Source organism: Asterias amurensis, chromosome 1 (genome assembly GCF_032118995.1).
Source record: "Asterias amurensis chromosome 1, ASM3211899v1".
Classification (NCBI taxonomy): Eukaryota; Metazoa; Echinodermata; class Asteroidea; order Forcipulatida; family Asteriidae; genus Asterias; species Asterias amurensis.
Window position 1 is genome coordinate 32731810 of NC_092648.1, and position 17760 is coordinate 32749569.

The following is a 17760-nucleotide window of genomic DNA, read 5'->3' on the forward strand; positions in this document are numbered from 1 at the left end:
GAGAAAAGACTGGAGGTCAGAATGGATGAATAGAGCATACAATCTCCACGGGGAATTTTGTGTATGGTATGATGACAAACAGAGAAAAGAACTGAGATGTCCCCAGGATAGTTTAAAAACTGTGTATGTGTAGTGTCAGTCAAAGTGGTTTTCGGTACATTGTGGAGACGTAGGCCTACCGAGAGAAAAAACACCCCAAAGGAAAATAAAAAGGAAACCACCGGGAAATTCTATTACTGTGAGACTGTGCCCCCCCCCCCCTCAACCACCCGCCCGCCACCTTCTCCGCCCCATTCATGATTTCCAGGCTTAAAAAAAACCAAGAAGTTTACGCGACCAGTGCCTTTATGAGAAGTTGGAAAGAAACTTGCCCTCCTCATGTCTTTGCAAACAGCCCCCCGCCCCTCCCACCACACCAACGAAGCGGCCTCACTGCACACCGGGCCCACCAGATTGGCAAAAGAACAGTTTAAAATTCATAAACGAACTAAAGCAGCATTTGAATCTTGAGAGACAAAGCGCATAAAGTTCTTAGATCTCATTATCTTGAAATGGTTTCCACCAAAATGCCACATCGAACCAACAAACAGTCCGGAGAAATTAGGTTTTTATAGGAGGACCCCACTTTAGCATGAATTCGAAGTTTTCATTCCGATAAACTAGATTAAAGATGCTATGTCAGATTTTTGGCCCCAAACATTAAAAAATATATTTTTTTGAGTGAATGGTATTTCAAAGAGTATCACCCACTCTAACGAAAAAAGGTTTAACTTTTACATTTAATGGTAGGAACCATGACAAAAATTTAAAACGTTTCTTATAAAACACATCTTTAGCATTGAATAAATAAACAACAACGTTGTCGTTGTTTCTGAGTCTCAAAACCCCCTTGACCATTCACTATACTCCACGCGATCGCTGCCCCAGTGAGGCGCTTCGATCCAATCATCATTTGGGGAACGTGGGGGGAAGAAAATTAATGATAACAATTTTTCTTTCCGGGTACCAGTAATTAGCTGCGTTTCGCGGGCGTTGATTTGTTTTAAAAGACGAGTATCTTTCGCTCAACTCACACATCGCGAATCTTTCTCCCCCCTGTTTACCAAGCTGGGCTGGGGGGGGGGGGCTGTTAGTCACCCCCAAAAGTAATTTAAAAATAAAATATAAAAAAAGTTGCCCTGTGACTGCTATCTTTGATAGCAGAGCAGTTCATAATGGCGGGTATTTAATTCTCTTTTTCCAGGAAGCTCTGCTTCTTCACCTGATGATGACCAATAGTGATGTAATGTTGTCCATCAATCTTTTTAGGAAGTATCCTCCTCCCCCTCTCTGTCAGTCGCGTGCGCGGGGCCCAAGTCCTTTAAAAACTTAATGGCCATTGCTCTATGCCCCAAGGAGTATGTTTTGCCACAAAGCAGGACCAGTTCGATCGCATTCGATCATGTTAATTAATAGCCATAGGCATATCTTTAAAACTTTATGAATATCCTCCTCTATCATCATTATACAAAAAAATCATCCATCACCATCTCAAAGTGACAGTAGTGTCATCAGAGCTCCCCGCTCCAACATTGACAAAACGACGTGGAGGTCACTTCTAAACATCATGGCTATGGATGTTGAAATATAAGTTAAGTGATGACCTCATTGTTTAAATACACAGACAATTGCTTTCTATCGAATGAAAAACAAAACATAACTTTTGAAGTGCGGTTAAAATTATTTTCGAAAATTGTCTTGTTGCGGTGGTGCATTGGTATACTACACAGAGGTCAGGTGATGCCACGTCGTTGGATGACGTCATCACCATCCAATGACTACACCCCCTGTTTAGCCATTTTATTTCTTCATCACAGGCAGCCATATTGGAACTTCCTGCACTTGATTACCGACGACATTAGACACTTTAAATTGAAGCAGTTTGTTTTATTTTTTCCGTCCACTGGTAAACGGAAAATACACATATAAATCTGGAGTTATACTTGCCATGTCCACAATGAATCCCGAATAGTAAGTATGGAAGTACATTCGTGTAAAGATAGGGGTTTCTAGTTTATCGTTGATTATTTTTGTCAGTGCATTGCCATTGCATTAAATACAATGGCCAATCTGTGTATAAAAGCAGCGACCGGGCCGGTAGCCACCGGTAGTGCGTCATCATTGATAAAATTATTGTTTTCAATTCGTATATTAATTGATTTAAAGACGGCGAATTTATTTAACTTGTTCATAATTAGTTACATTAGGGGTTAAACATGTTTGCTGCCGAAGTATTTGGTGTAAATGTTGGAGAATTCTTCACAGTCCACCTACAAATATTTATTTTCATGTTTTGGAAAAGATGCTGAATCATTTTCTTTCGCATTATTTATGACCAGAAATTAGTATCTTATTCTTAATGTTATATACAACCAAATAAGATTACATATTTTGGGTCATAGAAAGTGAAAAGGTGGGGTGGATTTGGCATATTACCCTTAATTCAAAATGAAAGTTTCATTTTGAATTTGAGTAGCGGCAGGTCACACAAAATGAATGAATGAATGTTTTCACTCATTTATAATTCACACTTTTTTTAGCTGTAGGCCTCAAAGTCAAACATGCCAAAAGTTATAACCAAGGAGGAAGGTAGTTTGCCTCCATGTTATAACAAAGAAAAGAGCATGGGCAATTAGTGTTGGCTATAGTATATTATTTGTTGGCAGTCTTCCTTGTTCACTCAGGTAATCATCAGACCACCACGTGTTTACGTGTTGTGACCAAAAACACAGTCTTATTGTTGTTTGTGTAAACAAGGAAGTGTTTTTGGTCATAATGTATGAAACTGAAAACTTGACAATCAGATTTGCCATTTGTAAGGCATTCTTTATTTCTAAAAAGAGGGGGAGGGGGGCAGTGGCAGGGATAAGCAACACTTATTATGTTATTCCACACACATGAGATGAAGTGTACATTTAAATATTTGTAGAGTGTCATGGCCGAGTGGTTAAGAGCATCGAATTCAAGTTCTGGTGCGTTTTCACCGGAGTGTGGGTTCGAATCCCGGTCGTGACACTTGTGTCCTTGAGCAAGATACTTTACTATAATTGCTTCTCTTCACCCAGGGGAATAAATGGGTACCTGCGAGGGTAGAGGTTGATATTGTGAATGAAAAAGCCTTTGGAGCGATATAAACTGTTGCCCAGGCTGTATACTCCCTAAATGGGAGCTGAGAAACATTAAAAAGGGATGTTATTGGCCCTATGACCAGGGCACTAATGTAAAGCGCTTAGAGAATTAAGTGTTAGTTATTAGGCGCTATATAAATCTAAAGTTATTATTATTATTATTAAACCAAACCCCTATTGGCCCCATGAGACCTAGTGTCCCATGGCTATGGGGCCTGGTGGGTAAGGGTTTGATTGGTGCAAATAGTATACATAACTGTGTCATAATACAACGCCACAGGCTGACATTAAATTATGCGCTTTCTTACTGAGCACCATCTCTGTTTTGCCCGACACACACGCCCCCCTCGCCTTTGTAAAAATAATTCATAACACTCGGATTTCAATAGCACCAAGTGCATTTTAAAACAATTTGGAAAAAAAGTTCTAGAACTGTATTGGCAGTAGGAAATGAACTGCAGATGTGGTGCTTGTTTACTTAGATCCTGTAACAACAAAAACAACAGTCCACAATCCAGTCCTGCAATCCTGCACCATGGCATACAGCGCTTAAATTAAAACATCACAAACATTCAGATTTTATAAAACTGTGTTTGAATGACACTTTTCAGACGGTTGTGTGAAGTTTGACTTTAAAACAGCTCTTCTCATTAAATTAAAGGAAATAGTATTTCTTGAATGAAAGACTGCCTTTTATTACAAGATATTGTCTCGATATAGAAAGGTTTGCGGTAACACCACGTAAAGATATTGTCTCATTTTGTCTTGAGTTGAAGTTGGGTCAGCAGAATGCTAGGAATTCCTGATTGATACGTGGCACTGAGTACTGTTTTTTCTCTCTCGCAATTAAAATGATATCTGATATTCTTTACTCAAAGTTAAAGTATCTGGAACATGCAATCATGGAAGGCCACTGACTGAGTAAGGTTTTTATTAGCAGCAGTGGAAGTGCTCTTCAAATTTGCATACCATAGGGGGGGGGGGTAGCAGTTGGTCACCAGCCAGTATTACAATGTCTTACATGTACATGCACATCTACATCTATAGACTCTTAGTCAAATAGAGTGAAGTTTTTTAATTGATTTGAAATGGGTCACCAACTAACAATCTCAAAGTGAATGGAATGCATAGAGGTCAAAACTAAAGCAAACAATTAAAATTTACTTGTCAAGCGCACATCGGACTCGAGCTCTGGTGTTTTCTGATTAGCCGAGGGCCGGTTTGAGTATTGGTCTTGACATTTTGTGTCTTTACAGGCTGGGCTAAGATTGTTTTTTGTCGCTGTAGTGCACTACATTTAGTGCTGATGTAATAGGTCAAATTATCAAGAAAGATAATATACTGTAAAACAAATTACCCCATGAAAGTTTCAGCTGAATAAATTATCTGCTTCTTTGATATCTAATCAACTGCAGGGCATTTCAGACAAATAATGTTGTGGGATGCTTAGTAAGCTTTCAGATAGAAATTATTCTTGTTTTTCTGCGGTCATTGCCAAAGTATGACCCTACAGCTTTTTTTGTTTCCATTCTTTCAACAAAAAAGCTGTAGGTCCTGTGTGTTGTGAATCCATGTAAAATGTTCCAGTGCACTTATTATTGAGAAAAGAAGTGTTTCTGGCATGGTTGGCTGCATCAAGTTTGTCCCACAGCACCTCTTTTGAACAGTAACAAGGTGCTTACATGTAATGTCTGATAATTCAAAACATAGCTCAGCATACCTGTAGAAAAAATAATGAGCGTTTTAGGATGGCCTTTGGGCAGGGAAGGCACTCTAGTAAGAACTGCTTATTGTTATTCGTTGTACTCTGCTGATTTATCTTGGCAGGCACAGGCTTTAACTATCCCCCAGGTACCTTCAGCCTTTTCTCATAGACCTTTCTGACTGCTAGAGATATTGTTGTCAAAGTCACCCCTTGCAAAAATGAAAGCAGACTTGCTCTTTCAAAGGTTAATTTTCGTCAAAGTGTGGAGCTTTTACATGCAATGTGTTTGGTGCTCAGAACTATCTGCATTGAGAAAATCAGTGGTTATTTGACGCCACCAGCGCTAACATTACAGCAGTCAATTTAATTTGTATAGATTATTGTCCATAATCAGCAATGTAGCTGCATAGATTTAGATCAATACATATTTATCAGTGCATCTCATTTTCTCCAGTCCCGACATTGTTTCTACATTATTCTAAATGTCTGAAGTAAATAAATACAGAGCTCTTAAGTTACACCACACTGCAATGTGTGAAAATTGAGAGGGCAGACAATTACAACCCTGGCAAAAGGAAATGAACAGAGTGAATTAATTAGAGAAAGGAAATTACAGAAGGGCTCAGTCCACATGTACATGTATGCAGTTACATGAAAGTGTTATATTTTTGGGAAAGTGATGTCAGTCTAGTGCTAGATGATGGGTCTGGAACTCTCCATTTGCTGCATGTCTTCGACTTACATGTAATGCAGTGTAATGAGGGAATATTCAGGATTAAGGTTTGCCCTTGGCATTGAGAGTCCTTGTAATGTAGCCTTGTTTACATGTAGTTTATTATGCATGTCTCTATGGTTCTAGTGTAGGAGCTGATGCTGACTTGTCAATAGGTATGTAAGCCACTCATTGTTTGTGTTTGTGCCTGGAGCTGCCCACTCTTCACCACCTGACAAGGCCACATGCTGGACAGGGAAATTTGGGAATCTAAACCTATACCAGCTTAATGAAAGCAAAACCATAAAGAGGACGAAGATGTACAGTTTTTTGCTTAGCAAAACAAAGCAGGAAAACCAACCACAGACACTACATATGACATGGTATTTAATTTTGGCTGGTACCCTTATTCTTATCTAGCAAGCACAATTGTTTTTGTGATTGGCTACTTTTTGTCCTTAATTGAAGTGCTGCAATTGAGCTGTGGATTTTGGAGGGTCAGGGAGGGTAGCCCTTCAAGTACATAATTTATGCTGACCCAATTGATGGTGACTACAGTACCACTAGCAATGTATTGTCCACATATTGTTGTGTAATATAAAGGGATTTTGTAAAAATAACCACAACTGAGGCAAGAAAGGTGGAAATAATATTTAAGTTTAAAGATCAAAGTTGTTGATTCCTGATCCATGTCAATTTGTTTTAATCAATTATCACTGATTCTAAAGTGAATGGAGTTGGGGATCGGTTAGTTTCAATGTGCAGGGTGCAACCAGTTACAGTTTGTTTTGGATTTCAGTATCTCTTTTTAACCCTTTTGGTTTGATTACTCTTTGAAAAGTAAATATCCTATCTATTGTGTGTTGCACATGTTGAAGGAATACAGATCAATACGTGTTCGTTACAAAATGAACTTATCTTGTTTCTTTTGTTACTGATTATAAGAAATTGACAAGTTGTTTAAATGCTATATTGATAAAGTTAATATCTTATTTTGATATTTTCATCCAAAAGCTAATGTAGAACTAAATTTTCTTATCAACACTATCTTGACTAGAGGGACCCACGCGCAGATTTCCAACTAGCGGGAAATCTGCATAAAATGGGTCCCTCTAAGTCAAGTTAGTATTAACCTGGGCGGTTTGTGCATCTAAAAGTTTACATAGTATACATGGAAGTATCAGGCCTGCTACTTTGTTCAATTGCTGAACAATGCTGTCTACCGTTGCATTTTGTTGCTTTAACTTAAAGGCAGTGGACACTATCAGTAATTGTCAAAGACTAGTCTTCACAGTTGGTGTATCTCAATATATGCATAAAAAAACAAACCTGTGAAAATTTGAGCTCAATCGGTCATCGAAGTTGCGAGATAATAATGAAAGAAAAATAACTCTTGTCATACGAATTTGTGTGCGTTTAGATGGTTGATTTCAAAACCTCAAGTTCTAAATCTGAGGTCTCGAAATCAAATTCGTTGAAAATCACTTCTTTCTCAAAAACTATATGTCACTTCAGAGGGAGCCGTTTCTCACAATGTTTTTACCATCAACCTCTACCCATTACTCGTCACCAAGAAAGGTTTCATGCCAATAATTATTTTGAGGCATTACCAATAGTGTCCACTGTATTTAATAATTTGAAGACGGTTAAAAATATTCATTAATAGCTGATCAGAATCTGTAATTCCAGGGATCAAACTTATTTGTGGATACACCTCTTGAGTTCACGGAGAGTTCAAATTATGTGTGAAGCCTGACAACCACCCCCCCCCCCCTTTTACTCATGAGAAAGTATCTTTCTCGACTGTTTTAGACACGTTGAGTTGATGGTTTTAAGTCATTCTGACTCATTTGTTTCCCAGGACACTTAGTAACAACCCTGGCATTTACTGCTTCCAATCCTACCATTAAGGTCACCTTTTTTTCAAAACAAGTATTACATGTACAGTGACTGATACACACAGGCACGAAGCAAAAGCTGTTAGTGTAATCTTCCACACAAATCCCTACCTTCAATGTGGTGTGATGAGCTTTGCTGTGCATTTCGTTCGCATGAGTTATCAACTCAAATAAAACAAGGTCCCAAATTTCGTAGAGCGTCTAAGCACAACAAGTTGCTAAGCAAGAAATTTCTTCCTTGATAAAAACAGGATTTCCAACCAAATTTCCACATGATTTTCAGGATAAGCAAACAACACCTGATTACCAGTAACAAGCAACATGCAACAAATAGAAATTTGGTTGGTAATCCTGTTTTTATCAAAAAAGAAATTTCATGCTAAGCAATTTTTTTGGCTTAGCAGCTCTATGAAAGTGGGCCGAGGCTTTATCCCAAGGCTCATCTGGCAACTCAACAAGGAATCAGTGTCAGGTGCTTGATATTGCAATTGCATGTCTACCACTTCATATCATATTGAGACAACTACAACTTCAATCAATGAGGCGATTTCTCCACTAAGCTATGAACACCTGATACATGAAGGGTGTCATATTAATTTAGATTGGGGGGGGGATTTGGGATGAAAGGCCAGGGATTGTTCATGTAGATAGTAGGCTTGGTAACACTTTCTGTGAATTTGCATTTTTGAATGCGTGGCTTGAGGATTTTCTCACTTGTTTTTGTGTGTAAACTGAACTTGACTGGAGGAAGTGTGATTTTCTGCTCTGCTGTATCAAATTGACAGGGAATTGCATGATCATGTACAGTGTGAACGCTTTTGTGGGGTAAACATGGATGGGTTGTTTTTTGTAATCCTGTGAGACCCAACATAAACATGGTGTTGAGGATGTAATTTTGCTTTTTGAGATCGTATGGAACACTGTCTTATAACGTATAATGTATATCTCGTTCAGGATTGTATTTTTTTCTCTAAATAACAAGAGAGCCCACTTCAATTAGTTTGTATCTTTTGTCTTTTCAAAGGTTGAATTCAAGTGCGTATATTTCCAAATGTCATTAAGTGCATCTTCTTGTGGTGGAAATGTTGTATAATATTTGTTTCCCTTTACTTCTGCAGTGATTTCCTATTTAAGCTCCTTCTGATTGGAGATTCTGGTGTTGGAAAGTCCTGCTTGCTTTTACGATTTGCGGTAAGTCTAAGCTCCTGGATACATGATATTCAACCCTATATTCCATATCTACTAGGATCATTTATCCTAATGGTAAATCATCACCCACTCGCTTCAAATATTTATAAGCTAGATTCTATGTTCCTACAGCCGATTTCAAGAATTTTTCCGCACTTCCCTGCGTAAGTCCACTTGCGCAACATTTATAGCAAATTTCACAAAATTTAATGCAACTGCGTAAGTCCACTTGTGCAACGTTTATGGCGCAACTTGTGCCATAAACGTTGCGCAAGTGGACGTACCCAGTGAAATCAGCTGCTGGTGGCATGAATTGGTCAGACTGTGCAACCATAGCAGTTGAAACCAGAAGTAATGACACAATTTTCCTGTGCCCAATTTCATATAGCTGTTTGGCAGAAAATACTGCTTTTCCTTTGGTTAGCAAAAACGAGTATGGCACTGGTGGCAACAGTATTATAAACTTCATGGAATTTCAGCTTGTAACCTGTTTCTGCTTTGCAAGTTTTTCTGTGCTTAGCAAGAAAAAGCAGGCTTTATAAAATTAAGCCCTGCAGTTTTCCTGGTTTCGTCATCACAATCATCTTGGTTTGCCATTTTGGGAGTTGATGTCTATTAATTTGTGTTTGACAGAAAAGTGCACATTTGAGGCGAGGCAGCATTAACATGCTTACCATTGACTCCTGAACAGCGAGCTTGGCAGACAGACAATAGTCGCAAGTGATGTTGGTGCAAGCAGCCAATATGAGGAGCGTCAGGGGCGGGTGCTATTGATCAACTCATGTTGAAATTATCATCTGATAGCTCTCTCAAATAAAATGTTCAAATTCTAAATATTTCAAAATATATATTTTTGTTCCTGATGTGATTCGAAATGGTGTGTTAGTGCAACTGTCAATTTCTCAGGAAGTAGTCTTTTCCCCAAGCATAAGCAACCAGTCTGACATACTATCAGATCTGGCAGATAATTAATACAACATTAGTTTGGAATTTCCTGTCCTATATGTATCTCTTTTTTTTTGACAGCGTTTTTAATGCATCTAATTATTCACTTCCTCCTTCTTTCTTTTATTGTCCTCCCCTTTACAGGATGACACTTACACAGAGAGTTACATCAGCACAATCGGTGTAGACTTTGTAAGTTTGGTTTTGTTTTTGACTTGAATGCTTTCCTTTTCCTTGTCCAGTTGGTTAGTTCAGGCTTGAGAGTAGCCCAAGTGGCCTTCCACTTTCATACTAACACTACAGTGGAGGGTCCAAATGTGGTGCAAAACATTTTCAAAACTTCATAACTCAAATCGTACCTGCGAGAAACCACTAATTTTCACTGGATGCACATTCAAAAATCACACCTGGCAAAGAAATAGGATTTATAACACTGTGCTTGGGATCAAGAACATTTTCTTTTTATATCGTGCTCTCTGGAAGCTGAGTAAATCCACAAGTTGTTTTGACTTGCTTATCTAAAAAATAAGTTTCACTCCAATGTACAATTTTTTCAATCAAATGATCATTAAAATTGCAACAAATGAATAATTATTTTTCGCAATAAAAAGTTGAGCAGGCCATGATTTCTCTCATTTGGCCAGGCTAAAAATGACTGCTTGGCCTACTGCCCAAAAGCTTGGTACCAGCATCTTTTTTTCCCTATGCGTCAATAATAATTCAACCACAGCCAGGTGTTTCTCTGACCTGCACTTTGACTACATGCAAATTTACAAGCCCATGACACGGTAAACAAATATGTTATTTTCTTGTATGAGCCATTTTTTGTTTTAGGTCAAGTGATAAACAGTTGAATTGCAAAGATATTTGCAATTTCTAGAATAACCATAAATCTAAGAAAACCCATTCAGATGGCTTTAACATGGAAACAATTTTTTGTAAACAACTATTTTGTGAAATAAGGTAAAACACAGCATTTGTCCAGGTTTATTTTTCAGTGATCTTGTTTGCTTCATTTTTGACCTTCTTTTGCATAATTTCTGTTTTGAATAACAAAAAAGCACACACAATATTTGTGGTCTACAACAAGTAATTTTCAACATCTGTTGCTTTTAATACAGTAACTTTACACATACATGTAACAGTAACAGTATACCAAAATGCAGTAACTCATAGCATGGTGTCTCGGGTACCATTTCAATGAATATCTATTCCCTAGGTTGTAGCGATTCTAAAGTCGGTAACACAGTCGCCGCAGGGGTCGGACACCGATACAATTTCATCAATTATTAAATGCTGTCTACAGGATTTGATAAATGCATTGCACCTATACCATTACCCCTCCAGGAAACTCAATAGACTATGTCACTCCTGTTGAACTCATCTTGTTTAGATTAAGCTAGAAGGATAGTTTATCTGCTAAAAGGCTTTGGGTTATTTATTTTTTGTTTAGTTTCCTTGTTGAACATGTTTCCTTGAATGTTGGCCGGCATCAAAATCCCAAATTGAACTCACTTTTCTGTAAATTATAGTAGTTTCTGAATGTCAACCGACAATTAATGAATTGACATGTAACTGGAAAGGGTTAACGCCTCTTAATTGCTTAACCCTTTAGCACTCAAGCACATGTAAACATTGTGTCTTTTTATACTTCGGTAACAAGTTGTGAAGTTTTACTGGTCGAGAACCAATCATGTGCATAACACAAAGACACATGTTACATGGCTCGGGGGTCGGGTAACATGAAAAGTGGTGTACACGGGTGTACATAACCTTGATCGTTCCCACCGTTGGTCGATTTCCAGTGCGGTGTACACCCGCGGTATTGTTTCTTATTTGAACTGTTCGTATGCTTATTAAACTATGCATACTCCGTCGTAATAATTTTTGAAGATGACAACAAAACTTTGAGAAGAGGAATAACAATGTTCCAAGGTATATCAACACAATTGTTGCACGCTCTGACTGGGGTCCATGGGTTTGATACATCTTTGGTGGCAAATGGCACGCTCGGCTTGGCCTTTGGTGACATTTGCCCTCTTGGGTATACAAAACGCCATGGATCCTGCCACAGTGTGCAACAATTGAATAAAGTACTCCTTGAACGCAGCACCAAAGCGGATCAGATTTTCTACTGTTCCTAGAATTCCTAAGATTACTTTCGTTGTGACTATTTTTATGCACTACAAATATGATATTTATCATGTAGAGGATGAGATCACGTTTCTAATGATTTGCAGGGTTGTTTTGTTGCCTTTTACCATTGAAGCTTTGAGGTCGAAAACATACATGTAAGACAGATCGACTGAAACTAGGAAATATTGTTGTGTCTTTGCGTTTCATGTGTTAATCTCACGATACAACTTGCTAAACTTCTTGGGCGGTTCGGGCAGTTTGAGGGGTAACATCCTGGGTGGTTTCAAGACTGAAGGGTTAACATAATTTAGTCAAATGCTCTGAGCAATGAACTAATTTGTTTTTTTAATTATTATTTATTATAGAAATAGAAAATGAGGATTTCATCAAGTATCTTTGTTAAATTTGTCGTATTAACAATCCTTTCTTTGTTTTTCTCTTTCAGAAAATCAGAACTATTGAACTAGATGGGAAAACAATCAAACTTCAAATCGTAAGTAACGATAGATACCTAAAAATCTAGAAAGCTAAAAAAGATAGCTAAAAAACGTGTTAAGCTATCAGAGCTTGATGCCAATGCACTAAACCGCTTTGTCACGAACGCCACTTATTAACATTTACTGTTATCTCTTAGACTACGGCAGTCTTGGTGGTCTAGTTGGTGGGACACTGCTCTGGAGCTGCAAAAGGTCGTGGGTTCGGGTCCCACCCGAGTAATATGCCTGTGATTTTTTTTCACAGAAAGTAATGAGTGTACAGTGCTTACAAATATCGGTGAAAGGTTAAAACCAAAATTAATAACTGTTATCTGTGCGTTTGACAAGGTCCCATTTACTCTTAAGGGTTTAGACCTGCATTCTTTGGAGACATTCCCCAGAGTTCATATTTATTTTCACTTTCTATTTTAACAGTGGGACACAGCAGGCCAAGAGCGGTTCCGAACCATCACATCTAGCTACTACAGAGGAGCACATGGAATCATAGTAGTATACGATGTAACAGATCAGGTCAGTCATTAGTAACTTCAAGCATGATTTTCTTCCTACTGTAGTCTGTTGAAAAATTTTAAACAAAATGTGATTAAACACCCTGGAATGTCTTTTGAAGCCTACACCATGTGCACATGTAGGTCAACCCTTGTACTCAGTAAAAAATTCCTACCTTTTCTCCAAGAACCAAATATCATGCTGGTACTATCTCAGAGAACATAACGGTTCCAATTATAAGTCTCATATGGCCTGTTTATATTACCTTAAAGAGACTACCTGTTGTTAGAGGGAGGATGTTGCCCTTGTGTTGTATCATAGGCCTGATAGCACGGAGGCGTTTTTCCCTTGATATAGGCTACATGTACCTATATGAGGAAATTGACAATTTCTATTGGAAGGTTTCAAAAGTTACCAAGGCGATGAAAGGGGCAACGGTGGTGATTGCCTACATTGCCTCGGTGAAGTATCAGGCTTGGTACCATACTTCTGCTTGCCTTTGGAGTAGATCAGAGGCTCGATGTTGAAGAGGCTCTGTGTTTAAGATGCCATTATGATACAACAGGCTTTTATGAGTGGGAAGAGCGAGTGCAATCGCAATCTTCTACCACTGCTTAAGATTGTCCAAGGAGCGCACAAAAATAGCACTCCTTAAAATTTTAAAGTGGTTAGATGGACACACCTATTTGACTTAAAAATGGCAGACTGTCAGCAGAGAGTAGCCTTTTGTGAAGACGTCGGTGCAATAATAATAATATTAATAATATAGGTATTTATATAGCACCTTCAACAAAGACAAGACTAATACAAAGAAACAAGAAAAAAACAAGGATTATTGGCGAGGCTGAAAGTTGATTATGTGTTGACTGTTTTTCTTATTTTATTTGTTGTCTTCTTCTTCATATACAATGTAGATTGATTGGTCTAATTTTATTCATTAAATATCCTTTCTTATTTCCTGCAGGAATCATTCAATAACGTGAAACAATGGCTACAAGAGATTGACCGCTATGCGTCAGAGAACGTCAACAAACTACTCGTGGGAAACAAATGCGACTTAACAACTAAGAAGGTTGTGGACTACACAACGGCGAAGGTAAACATGAAACTCACTGAAACTGCTCAGTTTTGTTTCTTCAAAGTCAAATTGTGGTTTGGGTTATTTTGGGTTGCTTTCTTGTTGATGTTGAAATGTCCATGAATAATTTGTTTCAAAATGCTTCTGAAAAGATTTGTGATAGAAATGAAAATCCTCTTCCAAAGGCCATTTCGTGGACAACTACAGGAAACTCTAGATCTTAATTTTGGTTCTCCAAAGTATCTCTCTCTTTAAAAAATTTTTTTTAGTTTTCTTTATTTTCCACAAAATTATGACAAAACATGAAATAACAGTTTAAACCATAGCAGATAATACTTGAACCATCATGGATGTGGAAGGGGGTCTCTAGAAAGCAAAGCTTGTCAAGTAGAGGCCCTCTCTCTCTAGTCGACAGAGGTCGGAATCATGTTGAGATTTGCCCATCCTTGTCTATCTCTCATTAGGTTGGGAAGATCAGCTGGAAGCACCTCCAAAGTATAGTTTGGTTTCTTTTTTTTCGTGTTTTTTTTCCTTCATAATAATAACTTGCCACCTTCTCCCTTTTCAGGAATATGCAGACCAACTTGAGATCCCCTTCCTTGAAACAAGTGCCAAGAATGCCACGAACGTCGAGCAGGCTTTCATGACAATGGCCGCCGAGATCAAGAACCGCATGGGACCCGGGACTGTACCCTCAGACAGTAAACATGACAAAATCAACCCCAGCAGCACGCCCGTTAAACAAGGGGGAGGAGGGTGCTGCTCTTAATTGTAACAATAGGGGGCTTGTACTATTATAAATAGCCTGGTTTGTCTAATAAAAGCCTATTGTTTGTTGGTGAGCACTGGCTGGAATTGTGTCCTTGAATTGGGGGGTTGTCTATAACAATGCTACGTGTAACGATATTATTACAACACATTTTGTTGTCCCCCATCTACAAATTAAAAGCTGTATAAAATGAAGTATTTTCACGTGCAAATATAATACTCTTTTATTAAACGTCTGTGTATCTTTGGATTAAACAAAGCGTTGCTTTTGTGCATAAGCAATTTTATGTTTGTTGAAAATGCTTGTATGTACATGTATCACAGGCTGGGATATGCATATTTCCTATTGTGATGAAGCACAGTGTTTCTTGACACCAAAAAATGGTCTCAGGATCGGTAACAGAATAACTCACAAGGTCACCAATTTAAAGGACACAATACGCTTCAGTGACACTTTTAAACAAAACTTCCAAGGGTCAACCGGGAAGGGGGTTGTATATTAATTTTTTTGTTTCATTATACTAAACTAAGGACGGGAATATATAATTGTTTAAACAAAGAAAAGTGTGATGTTTGTCATTCCCAAAATTCAGCTACCTATTCTACCGTGACAGCCAAGTGAGAGATATCTGGGATTAGGGAGGAAGGTTTTTGATAGTGACATGGTGTTTTAGACTGTGTGAAGATTTTGGAATTCCACGTATCGCAGAAATCGTATTGTCTCTGCATGTAATACTGTGCATTTATTATAGCAATATTTATCAGTGATTGTAAAATTGGAAGCTTGTGATTCGAGATCAATGGCAAAGCAAAGACACTTTGTAGGTTTGAATGTATAAAGATGCGCAATTCTTCCATGTTCAGAGTCAAGATAAAACATTTTTAATTGTGGGAAACCTCATGCTTTAATCAGGATAGGTGGAGACTCTGTTGAGTTTTTTTTTTTTTCAATTCTGGCTGTGATTTAGTTAACTCTCACAGCTCAATGGCCGCTACTGGGTGGGGTTGTATTGCTAGCTTGAGGTGTTCGTTCCCTTTCCTGAGAGTTAGAGAACTGATTTCAGCCAGGTGGTGCAGCTGGCTAGCTGAAGTATTTGAATCAAGTTATTAGATATTTTCTGAGGGCAGCATGGTAATTGTGCCATTTAGATTTGCGAGGCCAAAGTAATCTGTGCTGTAGTAGTGAGACCCATTTTCATGTCCACGACTACGTCACTCACTCATCACTGATTCACTCTGTTTTTATGAACATTTTAGACGTTACTGCGCAGTCCATCAATTTTACATTATGACTTCCCGCAGTCAAACCAGTGGGATGGCAGTATTACTAGCTTTATTCTGAGCTGATTTCAACTGAGTTCTGCCATGGCAAACCAAAACCTTTTTAATTTGAAGGTTTGTTGGCAGTTATAGCCCAGGATAGTGTAAGGAAATATAATGCACTTTTTGTCAGTTGGCATGTGCACAATGTTGTATACAGTATTTGTACATTGCATCATGCAGGCATGCATTTTTCAGCCGAGATTTTCTCATATTTTGGTTGAATTCTCATCTGCAGTTTGTTGACAAGATGCAACTGCATGCCTGATCATGCCATTCATTAATTTAAACTGTCAGTGAACTGTCAGTGTCGATCAGGGCCCAATTTCTGTTTAGCAAAAATAAGCAGGACACCAGCCACAGGTAGTACATGCAAGATGGTATTTTGGCTGGTAACCTGATCCTGGTAAGCACAATTTTGTTGTGCTTAGCTACTTTTTGTGCTTTAAGCAGCTCTATGAGATTGGGCCCTGACTTCAGGTGGTTTTGTAGTACACCTGCTTTCAGGAGAGTTTATGTGTGTAATTTTCAATCGGACAAATTCTACAGAATTCACACTGTGTTATCATCTATGTACATGTACACTGCGCCCTTACAAAGGGTAGATATCATAAAATGCCATTCTTAGTTTTAAATAATATCATCGAATCCTGGTCTTCTGGTTTCAAATAATCAACTCATGATAATAAAAAAAATGGTTTGACATCTATGTGAAATTCTGTGATCACAAATATGAATGAAACATTTCCTATGTGTGTTTCACCAAGTTCTTCTTATTTTTTCTCTTTAAAATCTCCGTTTGATATTTTCAAATGCAGTGTAATTTCACTTTTCCATTTTATTTACTTTTTTTGAAGTTGTTACAAAATCATCCTGTTGAGTGATAGGTGCACGTGTTTGTAATAATTAATTGATAACGTTATTAAAAACTCTATAATTAATTTATGTTTGTCTGTGGATGTCAAAAGGTAATTTATGTCCTTTACTATATTTAACCCTTACCGCTTTTGCTGGATTTCATTCATACAATACTTATTACTTTCAAATTTGCTGACAAGGGGTTAAATAAAATTCTTGTTTTTTGAGACCTCCAAGTGATATTTTTTACACAAACATGTACATTCAGTAATTCATGTTCCATGTTTTCAATGTAGCATTATATTTTGTTTTGTTTCACCTGTTGTTTTGGGTTTGGTGGAAGGGCTACTTGAAAAAAATCGCCTGCATTTTTGCTTTATCTCTTTTGAGCTTTTTTATACAATGCACATAGAAATACAAATACACTCAGAAATACAGTTCACACAAAAAAACTTACGGTTGTAGAAGTTTATGGCACAATAAAAACCAAGCTTTGATGAAGAAGATACCCTTTTGGTTCAATGTACATTAATTGTCACGCTGAATGGAACGTGGACTATAAAAGCATTTATTTGGACTTATAAATTGTTGTAGTCAAGATTAACGTTGAAAATAAGTGTAATTTAAGAAACTTAAGTAGAAGAATCTGTAGTAGTGGCAGATATAGCACCAGGATACATCATATGAAAACATTGAAACATCATTCCTTACAGTGGTGCCAGTTTAGAGAAGTTTCTCAGAAACACATTTAATCAAATGAAACCAGTGTGGTCTGGCAACCCTCTATAATCATGTTTTCCTGCCCCCCTCACGTCGCTATTTTTTATTTTATCAATTGTTATTTTACTGGTTTCCAAAAAGTTAAGTACCTGTGAATAAACTGTAACAGTTAATTTTTATGAGATTTTCTTTGCATACCAAAGCTGTGTTTTCCCTGTAAGCTCTTAATATCCTTGATTTAATGAATAAACGCCCATTTTTCATAGATGACTGTAACAA

At 37.8% G+C, this 17760-nt stretch overlaps 1 protein-coding gene across 1 annotated transcript; it reads left to right on the plus strand.

The window, feature by feature from the left end:
- Positions 1–1831: 1831 nt before the first annotated feature.
- Positions 1832–17760, plus strand: LOC139937199 (ras-related protein ORAB-1). Its single transcript, XM_071932270.1, has 7 exons — positions 1832–2010; positions 8601–8673; positions 9760–9807; positions 12197–12244; positions 12663–12758; positions 13702–13833; positions 14384–17760. Exons 1-7 carry the CDS (start codon positions 1988–1990, stop codon positions 14582–14584), a joined length of 621 nt encoding a protein of 206 aa, XP_071788371.1. The 5' UTR covers positions 1832–1987; the 3' UTR covers positions 14585–17760.